This window comes from Anoplophora glabripennis, unplaced genomic scaffold (assembly GCF_000390285.2).
Source record: "Anoplophora glabripennis isolate ALB-LARVAE unplaced genomic scaffold, Agla_2.0 scaffold147, whole genome shotgun sequence".
NCBI lineage: Eukaryota > Metazoa > Arthropoda > Insecta > Coleoptera > Cerambycidae > Anoplophora > Anoplophora glabripennis.
Window position 1 is genome coordinate 765,887 of NW_019416251.1, and position 18,506 is coordinate 784,392.

General features: G+C 36.3%; 1 protein-coding gene across 1 annotated transcript in view; it reads left to right on the forward strand.

Moving 5' to 3' along the window:
* Positions 1-1,966: 1,966 nt before the first annotated feature.
* LOC108909616 overlaps positions 1,967-18,506 on the forward strand; it is a 255,238-nt gene continuing 238,698 nt past the window's right edge. Inside the window, exon 1 of the mRNA XM_023456558.1 lies at positions 1,967-3,003. Within this exon, the coding sequence (XP_023312326.1) occupies positions 2,034-3,003 (970 nt within the window). The 5' untranslated portion in view covers positions 1,967-2,033. The remainder of the gene's footprint in view (positions 3,004-18,506) is intronic.

Here is an 18,506-nt window from a genome sequence, read left to right on the forward strand (position 1 = left end):
CAGACTTCAAGGAATTCAAAGGGTTCACATGAGGTACAAATAAGCACTTCATGTAAATTCATAACTTGCAGGTTCCTATAAATTCAAGGAGTTTAAGGAATTCAGAGAGCTCACATGGATCGAATTCATGTGAGTGCATAGATTTAAAGTTAAAGCAGATCGAGAGTTCGAGGAATTCAAAGGATTAATACGAGTTCAATAAGGAATTCATGCGTAAAATCATAAATCTCGTCTAAATTTCCATCCCTTTTCCGCCTTTTATATGCAAAGCGGCCTCTTTTTAACGATTACTAATGAACTACGTATGTCGACATAAGATTCTAACCATAATCGTATTACCAAAGATTATTACTGCTTCGTTGCTCCAATTCTTTGACGTTTAACTCTTAAACCTTATAATCAGCTCCTTGGTAGGATTTCTTTCAGGCATGTCAGCAACTAGAATGGAGTAGTCATGTAAATTTTGTACCGGAAATTGAGTTAATCTCTGGAACTTTCACATTTGTCCAAATAATTACTAATAACAGTAGGCTAGTTCAGTTTTGAATTAACCTATAAAAACTTAATATAAATTAGTAACATAATTACTTTTTTGTTTATCTTATTTCATAGGAATTCTTCAGAATAATATCAAACTGGTTGAATGATAATAATAATGACGGACTTCAAATAAGGAATTTTCATTATATAGATGGCAATTCTAGTACCTTATTTTGTAGACCAACAGTGCCAACAGCGGTCAATAATAGCGGATAATAGTGAAAACTCCAGTTCACTGCACTTACTCTGTTGAGGAATCGTAAGTTGGAGTTGTGTATTTCTACAGGAATCATAGAATCGACTGTAGATTTGTGGATTTATAGTTACTATAAAAATAGTTCTGGGCAAACTTCCACAAGCTACGTCGTCGACATGATAATTCGAAATGATACACTTTGAATCCATGTTTTCTTTGTGAAAAGAGACGAAAAATAAAAAATATTACGAAATACATATATTTTGCACAAACATTTAAATAGTTTTAAAAGAACGGAAAATGACTCCATTCAACCTGATCCGCTCATAGGCCGAATTTGTGACCGGCAGGCGATCATGACAAGAAATCCTCCTTCCAATTCCGTTTAGTCCGCGCGCAATTCACTCACCTCACCGTATTTACAATGCAACAATGTGCACGGTACAGTTTCATGTCGGCGATTACCAGGAACAATACTGGAAATTCTGCCAAGAAAATAAGCGGAGGCTCGTTTGATATGTGCTGCGAATGCCTGCGATAATGGACGGGTGAAAACTCTCTACGTAAACAAATATTAAGGTGGAGATTTGCGGCGGAATTTTATTATTGGTGTCTTATTTTTCCTGCCTCATACCAGGCTTTATTCAATGTTGTCAGTTAAGCAGCTTATTTATCGCTTGTTTGTATCATAAATTGTGACCTCTTCGTTTGAATGGAGTGGTAATCAGCGCGGAGATAATTTCGCAGTTATATTTTATGTTGTGTGTCACTAGATGATCAGAATATTATGTATTCTCTAACTTTCTACAAAATATATTGATACAATATGTTAAAATTTGACAATTTGAAAATTTGAAATTTTATAATTAGTAATAAGTATATTTATTGCATTAAACCATCAAATTATTTTATTTTCCTCCCCCTCACCCACTTTAGTTCGCAGATTCCTTTCCAACGATACTAAAATAACTGCGATCGGACCACTCCCTCGCCCAGCGGTCGTGAGCGAACATTTTTTACACTTTAAAAGTTTATACCCCTTTATACACATACATTTTCATGACATTTATTTTTCCACTACCGGTTCCTTAATCATTTCCAATATAAAAAATGTCACCCTTATGAGTTAGCTCTGAAAGTTTGTCGTTATTGTACCTCGTACGTAATGAATTGTAACTGGTTTTATTTTTTCAGCTGCGGCTCCTTGGCCATCGCATCTTGAAGAGGAAAGTCCGATTCCAAACAAGCTTTCCTAGTTTCAAAATGGTTGTGAGCACCACCACAAGCGTGTTATGCAATGTTTATGCAAGGTCATATCGAAGGAACTTCGAATCGAATTGGGATCCCACGCGTGCGCCTTGTATCCGGTAGACGCCGAATCTATGCCGAAAAGACACTCGCATCTCCTCGTCTACCTGCTGCCAATATCACAATACTTGCAGTATATTCAGAATTGCCATATCAGTACCCCGTAGAGAGCCCAAACTGTATTATAGAACCTCCGGTGATAACGTGTACAATCTGGTGTACAGAGCTGGGAATAGAGATTCAGGTGTGTCCAGAGTTCCTCACCGTGCAAGCGCTGTATGAGGGGTTGTTGGTCACCATCTGGACCACGGCCCAAAAGATACCTCAGCACCGCTGCAGTTGCTCGGCACAGCTGGCCACCGTCTTGGTGTTCCTTACCACTTTGACCATAGTGGGGAGGTGCTATGCGTCCGCTAGCGCAGAGGCGCCCTTAGGCCAATTTGTCTCGAACCCTCAGTCACCACTCTATAATTCCAAATTCCCAACTTCCAGTTTAGTATTAAGTAGGCTATTTATTCCTGGTCGTCTTGTAAAAAGTGATACTAGAGTAATTCGCGGAAATTCTAAAGTGTTGCACAGTCCGTACCTCAGAAAAATTAGAACTAAGCGTGAGTTCAAGGCGGCCCAACGCAACCGGATCGCCGACCTGAAGAGCAAATCGATATCCGAAGAGAACTCGACCACTTTTAAGAACTCTAATCCTAACACCGACGTATTCTCCTTGCGGAATAGCAAAATTTTCGGACAGGTCGATGGATCCAAGCTCGAACTGAGTGCTCACGCCGGTAACGATAGTGAAGGTGGAAGTGAAATTTATAATACGACGCGAGTGATCAGTACGAACAGAACCGAAGTCGAAGCGCACCAAAACGACAGCAGCTTCCACGAAGAGGGCAAGGAGCTCCTTAGAAGCACGCAGCGGCCCATGCCGCCAGCGCATGCTCACGACAACGAATCATGTAAGTTCATTTCTATATATTTAATAACGAAACAAACACTTTTAAAAGTAAATCAGAGGTTCTCAAACAATTACAAATGAGTTACTAGGCACATTGTACTAGAAGTCATCAAAAATCTTTTCCACATGAATTATATCCCAGAAAGGTTAGGTTCTGTCACAGATTCTGGGCTCAAAATAATACTCTTTCGACCATCTCAACATACGTAAGTCAACACCTGCTAAGATATGTATGTATGTATATATGTCGGAGGGGTGGTGGAATTGTCTTCCACCGCGGCACTTAGGTCTTATTAGGCCCCTTGTACACCCTCCTTCATTACTCGACCATCCTATTTACTACACGGGTGGCTTGGTGGCAAAGTCTCGTACAGTTTATGTATGATAGCATGGTCTTGAGTTACAGAGATTTTCTTGCTCTGTTCTCATTACCATTTATCGGGGACCACACGCGTGCGGCAAATGTTGGGCGACCCAGGTCTCTTGGTAGGCTGCCACAGCCACGTCCACGAGCCTGCCTTAGGTCACCCATCCAAATTCCAGTCCACGTCCGTGATGCTAAGGTATACTCCGCCTCGTAGTTTCATGAATGTTGTACCTTTTACTTTTTAAAATCACTTAAAATCGTTTGAACTAGAGACTGATCCATATATATATTAAAAGCTGTAGGTTACTCTCGTTCCGCGTCAACGGACTTGCCTACCTTTCTAGTTCTATATTTAAAAATGATTGAAAGTTGTTATGTATCTGGCTACCGCCAGTTATACACTCACATTGCACTTCCTTGGCCTGCCCTTCATGTTGACTTCAGTTCTTGTTGCTGGGTCTAAGTACCGCTACGCACGGAACTGCTCATCAAACAATGCTTTTCTGCGTAGTACAGCGGTGAGGGTGGGGTGGTAAGTTCCACTTATGTTACCGCTGCGCACGACTCTGGTCTTGCGGAGTGGGGTAGAGGGCGTGGTTTTGGGTATATCCCCGTTACCGCTTCGTACGACTCCACGCCTGCGTAGCAGGATGGTGGGTGTGGCTTCACGTTCGTCTCTGGTATCATCGGTGCTGTTGTGTATGCTTTCAGGATTGTACAGTGGTGTATCACGCATTCTGCTCTCATGTCGTTGTTTGTTCTTTAGTAGAGGTAACCAGGTTATGCTAATCTGAAAGCCTTCATCACGATTCATATTATTTGGATGTTCAATTTTCAGTCCAACATTCAACATAGTCTTACATTGGATATTTTAAATGTTCTGTTTTAATCAAGTCTAATCTCCTTTTACGCCCATATTAATTAATTCAATTGGATTTAGTTCACAATGGTAAGAGATAATCTTGATAGTGCTACTGCACAATTCGACGCCATTTCATCCACAGCAATTTTCTTCTCGAGATATTACATTTATTGGACTATATGTTTATAAGCTTTCACTTTTGTATGTGTAAATTAGTCTAAATAGCCTTGTTTTGATTATAGAAAATCAGTAGTCAAACGACGCTATAACCTTTCTGGAACACCATGCATAATCCGCATTAAAAAAAGAGCTGAGGACACAATTAAAAACATTTATTTGTGAGTTAATAAAAGAGTTAAATATATAAAATCGTCTACAGTTCTAATTGAACATATATCAGAAAATAATAAACGTATTACATGTACCTGGTTATATGTATATTTGTTTGAAAGACTTTGTCATTGTCATGATGAGGTAGTAGAAATAAAAAAAAGTGGCATAGGCACACGAAAACTGTTCTAGAATTGCTGGTGCTTCTTAATTTAACTCTTCAAACGACAACGTGGAGACGGTAGATACAGAGAAAACTTTCCACAAACGCACATTTCATTTACCAAATAAGTTTTGATTGAGGCTCACACTCACTCCAACTCCGTCTAATTTTTACATTGTCGGGATCTCGTAGATCGTTCAAATAATATTGTTACAAATGTTGCCCTTGTTAGTAACTCTATAAAAAATATGTAAACAATAAAAAAGTACTATTCTTTTTGTCTCCGTTGTTGATTTGTAACAGAGAAAAAAGGAGACAACATAATAGTATGGCTGTAAAGACAATGACTAATATTTTCCGCAAGAATGTAATTGTAGAGCGCGTGACCTAGCTCTCGCGATCTATTCGAGACAAATGCAACAGTAGTCATCGGCGGTGTTGCCAGATTGATTATTAAATAATAGATCATCATAAGTGTCTCATTTGGAAGTAACAACTCGTTATTTTAAGTCTAATACAGCTGCTATAGTAAATGATAGTCAAACTTCGAACATCTAAAAAAGAGATTATTAAATTTGTACGTAAATTTACAGTATTTGTTATGTGTTAGATATAAAGCTCACTATTGAAGGCTTAACTAACTTGTACCTCACTTGACTTATTTTTTCCTATGCTTTGAGGCAATAATTTGGTGGAACAGATTTTTCGTATGCATTTGCATTCGTGCTTATATTAAACAGTGAAATCATTTCAATAAAGAGGTTAGATTAAATTAAATCACTACATGTAGATGAGTTTTACAGAAATTCCTACCACTATCACTACATTAAATTGAAATGTAAACAGATGCTACCACCTGCATTTTTTATACAAATTTATCCTTGAGATGGTGCATAAGTATATTATTGATTTGTTTATGGAATCGAAAGCAGTTATAAGATAAGCCCCATAGTTAAACCTTGTCTCAAAGTACCTAACACAAAACCTACTAACATTTCCATTTGCCATATCGATATTTTAGTCATTATAGATATGAGAAAAGTAAATAATTGGTCATTGACAAAATCTTTGTTTTGAATACAAAGAGGATACGTGGCAACGCCGCTAGACTAGCACCAGCGAGTCTAGCGAGCACAATGCCTTGCCCACGACGACGGCGACTACTCATTGCCCATGCAGTCGAAGTAGACCGGCTCGCTCCTCATTTACCGTTTGGCATCATTACTGCATTACTAATAACATCGGAAATAGACTTCTTCCTACATTACCTATATCATTACATTTCTAATTATATATCGGTGGATATGTGGGGTGTGATTGCTATTGTTGCTTCACGCACATAAACAAGAAAACCATAAGTATTATACAAAGCTTATACAACTCAATTACGTGAGATATTTTTGGCATTTCCTATGTGTACTGGCCCACACTGTTGAGATTTATAATTGATTATGTTGCAACTGAATTGTCTTCTACGTATTTCCTCTTTTAAATTTGTAACTTTTTTATTGAGTTAATCAAAAGCTAATAATTGGCATAGCTTCAGATTATCGGCCTACTACCATATCATTCTTGAAAAAACTGGAGATAATTTAATAAACTTGCTTAAGTTCAAAGAAATTTTGAGATATATTATCAAAACTTCAATATTCAAGAAATTTTATTATGATAACCTACAAAGTATGCCATATCATTGTCACTGCTTTCTATGCTCGTTGCTTTACTGGCAGAGAGCGATCTACTAATCCGTAGGTACTATGAAAGCATGACTGTAACCTGCAGAGTACATCTTTTCCACTAATTAAAGGATCACCAGTTATAAACCAACAATTTTTGTATGATGCAAAATTTACATATTAATTTGTTAAATTCTTCTACACATACTTTTTTAAATATGTCAGGTCGGTACATTAAACCGGGTTAGTTTTTATTACATTTTTTAATAACATAAACCGTGGAATATAAGGGTCCCCTTTGAATATAATTTAGAGTTTTCAAATTAAAGGCCTTTGATAACGGCAACGGGAACACGTTTTATTAAAATTTTCGGTATTCCCTTTTTTTCTCCCCTTCCAACCTTATTACATTTACACCAAGCCGGCACAACTAACCGTCCAAGGGCTTTTTTAATTATTTACTTATCCAGAATTCTTCATTTCACATACATATTTAGGGCAAAAAAATAATAACTGACATAAACTCTAAAGCCTAAGCTACATGGATACCTTTGATTTGGTAACTATACTAAAAGAGTACAAGGGATATTAAAATCAAAACAGTTTACTGTTATTATAGCATTCCATTGTTAATTTCGCTCAGCTGAAACCTTTTCCTGTGGTTCATGCATCATCATTTGCTACAACGCAAATAAATTCGACGTTCATGTGGGGCGACCTTTACAGCCGAATTACTAGACCGTAAAACGGCAAACATTTTATCCAAAATGATGCGCAGTTCGCACCACGCCGCGGCGTCGAATCGACAGCTAAACCCCGTGAAAACCATCCCTCACCGAAGCAGGGACCAGTTTTATCACTGCATCGCTAATAGGCTTTAATAACGGCGGAAATTGGTCCTCCACCCATTCTGGCTGTATCACCCCGCCTCTAATTACATGCCAAGGGTGACGTTACATACGCCATTGCTTAATAGGATATTATCGAAACCGAGTTGATCGCGTTGCAGCGCAACAATGTTATATTCCATGGTAATTAATATTACCTAGGCTTCATTATATTGCTCCATTTACGGTTATGAACTGATATGGACAATTTCGAATAAAATTGAATATGCAAATGGGCAATCAGGGCTTAAGCGGAGCTGGATGTGCACATCTATTTTTGTTTCCATAATTCACCCGAGCAATTTGTCCATAACGTATGAAATACTATAATTTCCACTACTCTTTTAGTTTAGTTTTAGAAGCTTAGAAGTATGATGCTATGAATACTTAAAAGCAGTGGCGGCTGGTGCGGGGGCTCTGGGGCTCGCCTCTACATCTGTAAAGTGTTTACAACGGTGGTCATGGTTACGCAGCAGTGAAAGGCGGAGCATGTTTACTATGCAGTTTGGGCCTTGTTTAGTCCGACCGTAACCAAATAATAGCTATTCACCCTTTTTTTCTTAATAAACGTAATTTGTTTACGTGCGGCGTAAAATTTTGTTACCTACGTATTGTTTCTTGTGTATTATTTTTAATTGTAACATTTTTAAATTGACTGTAGCACTTGCACATCTATAGGGCGAGAAATACCAAACCTTAATGAAAAAGTAAGTTTATTTCGGGAAAAAGCAGAAGAACGAACTTTTACTATAAAAAATAATGTTGAGTACATTTTCCCTATACATATAGTACTTAAAATAAAACTACCCAATTTTTTTTTTGCAATACTTTGTAAGTATAGTCTTTCCGAAGTCAGTTGAACATGTATAAAAAACCGAGCAATTAAATTTAATGAGTTTCATAGGCGTTCCTAAAACTAAACAAGTTTTCTGTTAAAGGTAAAAAATTATAATAATTTGTATATAATGTGTAGAAAATTTCTATCATATGTTCATTTGGCCAACAACATATTTTGATTATTTATGTGCTCAAACAATTTTATTATATTGGTGGCAAATTTCGTTTTGTTCCATTTCAAAAGGTCTCCAAAATGCCATGTTGTGATAATATTAGTAAACAAAATATCCCCCTTATTTCTTCCTTTCGCAATTATAATATGATAGAAGGTGCCTATAATAAATTAAAATTACCTGAATCACACCAAATTCTGCATTGCTGCACTGCACTGCTGGGAAATTTATCAACCACTTGTCAACTGCTGTGATTTATTTCCCAGTAGTCCAATGCGACTGTCTTTGTTTTCCTTTGCCCGCGCTCGTATTCTTCAACTGGTTGTATACATTTCTACCACCTGCACTTTAGTTCGAACAGACCTGTATATGGGTATGGCTAAATAAATATGGGAACAAGCGTAGCTACCGAGCCTGGTACATACCTTGAAGTTATTGTTTTCTTCAGTTGACTTCGGAAAAACTATACCTAAATTTTTCCGCCCTCCCTGGTATGGAAGTTAAGAGCCGCCACTGCTTAAAAGTGATAACTATTCTCTAACAACGAGAGCAGCTTCTAGGGGTGAAACGTTGAACTAAATAAAATACTAAAGAGCGCTGAAATGGCTGCGACATTATTAGACATTATATTATACACCTGCTTAAGCTAACACTAAACTAAGTAGATGATTTTATGTTTCCTAGAATGAAGATATTATTAAGTGTTGACTACATTATGCCCCACAGTATTATTATTGTTGCCAAGACTGTACTAATAAAAGGTTATATGTGAGTGCTCAAAGCGTCCAAGACAGTGGCGTACAACGAATGCGTATACTTCTTAAACGGTTCGGCTTACAAATAAATCCACGCCAGTTTTGAAGCTGGAGCACCCCTGAACACGTTTAAGTGAATTTATGTCCGGTTTTCGTTTTTTGTAACAGAAACCTCGCTAATTATGACTAGCGCCGACGGCACTTAGGTACAACAAGTTTTATGACGTTATTAATAGTAGCGTAGGTTACAAAAAAACACGTTGAAAGTGTTTCCAAAAACATACATCTTTAAGTGTCTGTAAGAAGGTACAGCCAGTGTTAAGGCTAGTAAAAGAGACATTTAAGACTAAAGATTAAGGTATAGTCTTTTCGAAATCAGTTGAACATGTATAAAAACGCCTAGCAATAAAATTTAATGAGTTTCATAGGCGTCCCTAAAAAAGTTTTCTACTAAAGATAAAAAGTTATATATATATATAATGTGTGGAAAATTTCTATATAAGTTCGTTTGGCCAACAACATATTTTAATTATTTATGTCCTCAATTTTCTTTAAATAAAATATAAATTGTCCGCCTTTCGTCATGTCTTCGATATTTTTAAATTTTTGTTTTCTATTCCTATTTACGCAATGATCTATAACACCTTATTTAATAACACGAAAAATTGTGGACACTGAAACATTAGTTAATATGTGAATTCTATTTATAATTTCATTATCTGATTTTTCATTTTCTTCATTTTTTAAACAATTTAAACAATCGTAAATATTTAAAATAAGACGCTGACATTGAACATGTAAATCTTTATCTTTAAATTCCAAATCTGTTTCATCAACAACCTGTTCTACCAATTCAACATTGTCTGGTGGTATTTCATTTGAATCACACCAATCCGCATTGCTACACTGCACTGCTAGGCGATTTGTCGACAACTGAAATTTATGGCCGGTCGGCCAGTCCGGCTGTATTTGTTCGCCGTGTGTCCGCGCGCGCATTCTAGCCCTTTGATCGGAAAGACTATAATTGCAGTAGCGGCTGATGGGGGGGGGGCTCAGGGGCGGCGGCTCCCTAAAAATTTTCATAGTAAAAAATTGAATTTAAAATTTAGTCTACAATGTTATCTGGATATTAAAAAGGAAAGGAAAAATTTAGGAATTTTTCGTTACCAGGAGCAGTCGTGCAATGTTGGGTTGCCTAAGCTGGGCGGTCACATGGCTTGCAAACATTTATGAAGGCTTCTGTATTACTGTCTAATTCACGACTTGGAGACATTTTTACAGAATAGACTTACGCCACTTAAAACAAAACTGTGACAATTTTTTTGTGTTTCTAAAAGTTTAAAAAGGCGCCACTGGGTCCGCAGCGCTATTATTTAAGATCACAGCGTTGAAATTAGTCCGACGATACCTGGCAGGGAACTGCGTACCCGCGCGTAATTCATGTGCACAAATAATAGGTCTAGTGTGTGGCGTAGCGCATTTCGTTAAGCCTGTCTGCCTAGCAGTCTTACAATTATAAGTCATCTGCATAAACATGAGTAATTGTAACAAATTATAATGGGCACGTGAATGAAAGCTGTAAATATACGGATTTTAAACAAAATGTATCATTTGGCGGAGGTGGCGGCCCATGTTTATTTATATTAAAAATAAATTGGATGCCTCCATTCGGCGCGATAGCACGTGTTACGACTCGTTTTCGTATGTGATTGGATTTATATTTAGAGTTTGGCATGAAACGTTTTAATATTTCTTTTCCGTTAGGAAGCAGATACGGATTCGATTTTGTTTTCGCCATTCGGAATTTTTCATTTAGCGGTACAAGAGATACTTAGGTAGGCCAAATTTAATATACATATATTTTAAATATAAAAAACATTCGTAATCGAGATGGACGCGTTAACCAAAGTTTGAAAAAGTATATCACTACACTTTCGGGGGTCAGTTGAGTGATAATAATCATAACCTGCAATTATACAGGGAGGGAGACAGCTTGAAAAATATACATTTTTTGGACCATATACAGGGTGTTCAAAAAGTTTCTCAGAAAATACTGCTCAAATAAAAAATGATTAGGACAAAAGTTGTAGGGTTTTGAGTGAGCAATCCAACGGTGACCTTGGACATGACCTTGGAGGTCATTTAGAGGCCAACCTGAAAATTTTAAATGGAACCGTATATGACCATGACCTTCAAGATCGTTGGCAAGTCAAGTCGATTTTTAATAGATGACCCGATATTCTTCACTCTTTCTATTTCCGAGATCAAAAATATACATTTCCATTTAAAATTTTCAACTTGACCTCTAAATGACTTTGAAGGCCATGGTCAAAGTCACTTTCGAACATAAAATTTTCCGCTTTTACCATTTCCGGAGTCAAAAGTAAACGTTTCCATTTAAAATTTTCAACTTGACCTCTAAATGACCTTGAAGGCCATGGTCAAAGTCACATTCGAACATAAAATTTTCCGCTTTTACCATTTCCGGGGTCAAAAGTAAACTGTTCCATTTAAAATTTTCAACTTGGCCTCTAAATGACCTTCAAGGTCATTGTCAAGGTCATCGTTCACTTAATACTCTGCAGCTTGTGTCCCAATCATTATTTTGTTTGAGCAGTATTTTCTGAGATAGAGAGGGGGGGTTCCAAACTTTTTGGACACCCTGTATGTATGTATATCGGAGTTTTACACATTCTGAAAAATTATGTAATAAAAATGCCCAGTACAGCAGCTGTAAAACTCGATTTCATTTAAACATTTGACTTTCAATGTGTCTTTTATGCTGATCCAGTACAACAGAAAGTAATTCAGGAAATTCTTTAATAAATTTATTACTTTGATAGACATACAAAGTACCGATTACTTAAACCGAAAGTAATCGGTACTCATGATTACTCAAAAGTAGTCATATTCGACATCTCTAGTTCTTTTCTCTTCACATGAGAATTTATGAGAATTTCCCTCTAAATGTTACGTTGTAAGCCTTAGTGGACAACAGTAAGACTAGAATTCAGTCACTGTAACAAAAAGTCGTACCCTTAACAAAATTTGCATGTCTCCCAAATATTTGTAACCTGAGGAGCATTTCTTCCAAAAACTGACTCATCCCAAGACATAGCCTTGTACAAACTGTACGGCTTAATTTGATTTCGGGAACCCGCTGTGGCACTTTGTATGCGTTATTCGAGATGGAGCGAATAATATTCCGTGGTTGATTATCATAAAAGAACGCCAAACCACGCATTCCACATCCTAACAAGCAGGGAATGAAACGAGACAAATTATGTCAGTCGCGGAGCAAGCAGTTCCACAGAATCCTAGCCGGTTTGTTTCGTTGTTTGATTAAACGACACAAATTAGATGTCAGATAAACCGACGAGCCGGTACAGTTCCGTACAATTTACCTAATATATAGAGGCGTAACCGCAGGAAAAATGCCGAAAGTGGGCAGCGAAGCACCGAAACACGTCAGGAGTTGCGAGCCTCGAACAATCCCGCACTATTCCCGCTCTGGAAGATACCATCTTAATTTGTGCGCGAAGGTACCACGGTCGGGATTTAAATTGGCCAATTCCAAAACGAGACACATCAAAACGGCTCGTTACAGGTATATGGGCCTGTATACTCTATTATCTCCGAATTTATGCATCCGTAACGCATCGAGCTGCATTTTCGTGAGTGAATTCGTTGTTTGTATCTGTAACGAAATCGGAGCTCGTCCCACTTTACGTGAAATATGTGGATTGTCGTATTCGCTCGAGATGGTATCTCTCAGTAGTTATCTCTATGCAAATAGGCCCAGATTGCTGCAAAGTGTTTCTGTATTATGGTGCCAGACGTACCTAAATGTGGGACAGAAAATGCCGTCTTAAAAAAAGGATCGAAATTAAATTGTTTTCAGTCTTTTCGTAATTTTTTTTTGTATCACTGCTATTATACGGATGTGAGAGAAATGGAATTAAAGTCATTTAGGATGATGGCTATAGTTTCCTTTAGACACTTTTAAAAATGAAATTATAAACGGCTGTAACATAATTTTTTTTTATAACAAAACAAGTTAAACTTCTAATAAGAAAAACAGTAGTGATTGGGTGAACATATAGGAGAAAAGATATTGGCATCATCGGAATAAATAAGATGGTCTTCGAATATATCGTTAATAAATAATGAAAATAAAAGAGGACCAAGGACAGAGCCCTGTGGTACCCCTGAAACAAAGTTATAGTATTCCACAAATTGTTTTGTAAATTTTAATAAATAGCTGTGAAAAAAGGTTAAAAGTCAAAATTCTGAAGTTTGTTTTGTGATATACCTACTATTGTTCAATATGTCGAGTGTGATATCAATATGTACTTACTATTGTTACGCACAAAATCTTATTCTTTATCATTTTTAGTCTTAATATCAGTTTTTTTTATTCTTCTGTTGCTTTTTAATAACTTCTCCTGTTTTTTTAACTTTACGTTCTTTTCACATTACTACTATTCCTTGTTTGGTTTGAAGGCTTACAAGTTCTCATTTTTCTTTTCTATAGCAGTCATGAAAATTTTAGAGTATCCAATTTTTAATATGACTTTGGATGTAGAAGGTATTAAAATAAAGAAAATATTTGATAACCACCGAGGAATTTTATTTTATAGATATAATAATCTAAAAATGTATGCCTATCTCTTCTATTGGTTAGCATAAGAACTTGAAAGTTAATAAGTTTTAAGCCGACTAAAGTTGTGAACATTGAGCCATAAAAACGTCTGAAACTTAACTTCAAATTATTTTTCTTCACGATTTTATTAAGAAAATCTCTTCAGTGATATTGAAAGAATACCGATAAGTAGATAAATTTTATATTTTTGAAAACTTAGATATCCCTTTTGGTTTTCGAGATAACCGACTGGAGAGCTTTGTACAGAACACCCCGTACAACAACATACATTAAATCGTCATGCGGTTATAAGTAACACATAGACTTGGTGACAAATAGCAAAACGAACGTTTTGCGGCTTCAACGAACTTTGCCAATTAACGTTCCTCTGTCTTTCTCTCGAAATTAATTTCTGGCTGTAGGAGAGGAAGCCCCTCTGCTCTGCCGTCACTATCAATTAACTTAATTAAGGCCTTGTACGTTTTCCTCACAGATTTTACGTCATATTATTTTCCACGGTATTTCCCATGACCAAAATATTTGGTCAGAAAGACATTTTTTAATAAAAGATAATTATAAAGATGAAATGGCGCGGTTTCCACGCCTAAAATATATGGTCGGTTGTATTAGAAAAATCTATTTTCTTCTTGTCAACTTTTCATTAACTTTTTGATTACTTCACTACAGTTTCGGATCTTCCAAAATCAGTTCCAGTTCTACAATTCCTCGGAGACAGCCCCCACATCCAGATGGCCATTTTTCAAACAGGTCAATTTTCTAATTTTCACGCGGAGACTACTGCAGGGTCTTGCGGAGCCAGCCTGGAGTGTGTTGGAACGTCTACCCTGATACCCTACAATTAATAACCATAATGGGAGCTATCCAGTACGTGTAGGCTCCAAATTTCGCTTTTGGAAATCCAGATGTTATATTATTGCCAAACAAAATTTTTTTAAATCTTTTTTCGCTTTATTTCTTATGATTTCTTTAGTGGTCGACGATAGAAATTTTTGACTGTCACATCCTCAATCTAGAAACTTTAAGCTTTAATTTGCTTTTTTTTTATTGCTCTACGACCGTTTTTGAAAGTCACTTAAAAATTTTGAATGTTTTTATCTTCTAATATATGTGATTAGTATTTAATATTTTACAAATGGTGAATTTTTTTTAATACGTGATGTTAGTCCGTATCTTGCGTCGTTTTATGAAAGTACCGTGGCTGAATTCAACCAAACTAAGCCTCTATCTCCGTTCTTTCACGAGAACTGAGTTCATGGAAGTGTAAACGCGGACGCTCTCGGATCGATACCGAATGAAGGGCCTTAAATGTCACTGCTTCCTGTTATACTTACTCTGTTTTCTTTGTAGTCTAGTCTCTAGGCTATTATGTAGGTCTTCAGAGTGTAGAAAAAACGCCACGTTTTTCCGTTTCTGTCCCGGCGTCATATGTATCTTTGAGAAAGATCTGTGACGGATAATGAAAGTGTCTGGAAAGGTTTTTTTTGTGTCTTCGTACTTCCAAGCTTCCTCGGGCGTAGGAAGGCGACTACCACGCCTTCAATATCGACGAGCTGTTTGAATAAATTGTTTCGTTTTTTGCTTGTTTTGTTCTTATTGCTTGCTTGCCAATTGTAATATTTATTATTTTGAAAGCGTATGCAAAAAAAGGGATTTTAATAAAAATTCAGATATATCTAAGTCGCCTTATATGGTGTATTCAAAACATGCGCGAAAAACTGCAGATAACCATTTTTAATTCTAAAATTATAAGTGTAGATTCTTGAAAAATAAATGTACTTTGCTCTATTAACTTTTATGCCAGGCTTAATTTTCGCGATGTAGGGTGTTAATGATGACGTTTTATAGACAAGAAATGGCATAGATTTCGGTAAATCAAATGGTTTACGGACACAATTTCGGAAAATTCCTCAGTGAATCTCGAATTCCGTAACATTATCAACAAAATCCTGCAACTTCTGTTAATACTGAACTAAAAACCCAATGTGCACCGTCGTGTGGTTTCTTCGAAACGCATACCGAGAGAAGAGATCTCACTTAAGAGATGATCCCCCAACAGCGAGCAGTCCCCTTTTGTGTCTACCCCGTCGCGGTGCCGAGCTGTTACGGCCCAAGATGCGTCTGATATAAAGACAACAAAGAGTCGTTGTATGTCGGCTCGTTTCAAGTGACTTGTTAAGATTCTACAAGTTGTTTAGTAAATCTCTGTGCGCATCCCATTTCATAGAGACGGCGACGTGCTCTCCGGGTAATGCATTCATGAGACACTAACACATGCACAGACAGACGACGTGCCTTGTACCCTCCACTCCGACCTGCCGTTAGTTCGGAAGTTTTCAGTCCGTGCCCGTGCTGATGGCTGCCGGCGGGCGGAGACGACCCTATCTAGGAGTCGATCCCTGAAGGAATAATCCGAGGTGACGTGCCGCTGAAAATAAAGCGTTATACGTCACTGAAACAGAAGAATTCGATCTTACCGACATGTTTCTCACATGAACAGATGCAAGCTCAGGCCTATGAGGAAAAAGGACTGTTATATGGGGCTGGAATCGCTAATTGACCGGAAAGCATTATGCAGGGTGTAAGAACGACACCTTCGAATCCAATTTTCCCGCACTCGCTGGAAAACACCTCAAGAAAAGGAAATAGTGGTACGCGAAAAACACTCACATTGCCCGATATGATTTTGTCGAATTTTAAATTTATTATAACGCTAATTATTTTTCAAAATTAAGCATAAAGATTAGGGTGGCCCAAAGAAAAACGAATACTTTTTTTCGTGTCTCTTGTGAAAATATGTTGGTTTATCATGTTTTAAGAGCTCCCTCAAAAATCAACTCAAATAAAAATTTTTTTAGAGGTCGCTTAAGATTTTTAAAAAATTCGAAAATCGTGAAAAAATGATTTTTTTTTCTAGATATTTTATCATTTTCTAGGTTGAAAAAAATGTCGATTTTGAAAATTTTAAATCGATATTTCAATTTCTAAAGGTCGCTCATAATTATTTTAACTTTAAAAATAGTGTACCTAAAATGTTTTCGAGCGACCCCTAAAAATAAATATCAACGAACTAATAATTTTTTTATTGAATTTGATGAACAAAAGAATAGAAATAAATCACGATTTACTGCCACACTGTGATGATCAAATATTCATAATTTTTTAATTTTTTAAAATTTAAGTCGCCTCTTAATGTGGTTTCCCCCCTTAATGAGAGAACAACCAAAATTGTTGGACTTTGGATGTAGGTATCAGGCTAAATAGTAGGTTAACCAATAGCAACAAGCAGAGGACTCGGTCAGATTTAAATCTCAGTGTTACTCAAACAGTGTATTATAAAAAAGTATTTTATCTGTCATCTCTATGCAACTTTTACTAACAATAAGATAATTTTAAACAATCCGCTTCTTTCATCAAGAGTTATCTTCCATTAAAAATAAATCTCCCAGTCGGTTGTTAACCAACTTGTAAACCACTAATTACTTTATTGTGGATAAGACCTAATTGTGAAGTAATTGAAAGCTTTCCCTATGGGATGCCTTCTTAACAATCAGACGCTGGTAGGAATCTAAATAACCATTCGACATAATTAATTTATGATTCTGCTCCACTTCTGTTTCTGTGTTATGGTATATTTCTATTAACGGCTGCTCCAAAGCCGATCTAGAACTAGAACATCGTTAGACACTCTTATAGGCAAAATTGCTAGTGCCATGCCATGTTTGTTTAATTATTTTACATGTTATAAACACGATGCAAGTTATTAATAGTCTGTTGTCGTATAAGAAAAGGAGGTTATGAGCAATTGCTGCTAAGTAAGTTATGTTTATGGACAAAGGTCAGTGTGATGTTCTTTTGATGTAATATGAAAATAAAAAAAATAAAATGGTGTATTGAGGAACTATTGCAATGGGTAAATAATTTTGTTTCTGTTGCATATGTAGGTGGTTATAATTAGTATGTTTTACCTTTATAGAAGTGAAAGTAGAAAAATAGTTTTTTAGCTTGGTTGTTAGTATTCTCAGAATCAACTCTTTCTTTGACATGATCCTCTTCTTATTTTACTGTAGACATATTTTTTACCGATAAAGTTACATCTTCGGAGAGACAGTAGGGCGGGCAAACTTTTTACTAAGAAAAATAACAACTTCGACGTAAGCCAAAGAATGTAAGTATTAGTCGATACAAAAACAATACCTACGTCTAAGGCATAAGGACAAAAATATTTTTTTTAAATCTTATTGGGTAAAGTTTACTTACATAAAATGGTTGTATGTATATAGACAACCAAATAATGAGCTCTTATTTTCTACAAACAAGGTTGTAATAAACAAGATTTAAAAAAGTAGTAAGCAGATCCATATAATAAATATAATGGTCTTTTAAACTTCAGATAAATGTTAAAAAATAACAGTACTTATTTAAATTTCCTACATATTTTATGGTTTTTCCATTATAATTAAGGCTTCTTTCAATTTATTTTCTTTCATTTTAATGTATTCCCATTGTAATAAAAGCTCCCCCACTGATCGACGTTCTGTGTCACGACAAAAATAGAAGAAATCGTATGATATAGAAGCCTATATAGGCTATAGAAAAAAGTTACATAAATTACGAAAGGCCTGGGCTAATTTTATCTGTTAAGAACGTCATTAATTTTCAATATTGTGTTAATTTTCCATTTACGTAATGATTTTTCGTATGGTACAGTTCCTTCTATTTTTTTCTCAACACGCTGTATACAGGGTGTCCACACTTATCCGCGCACTATTGCTAACTCCGTTATTATTGCAG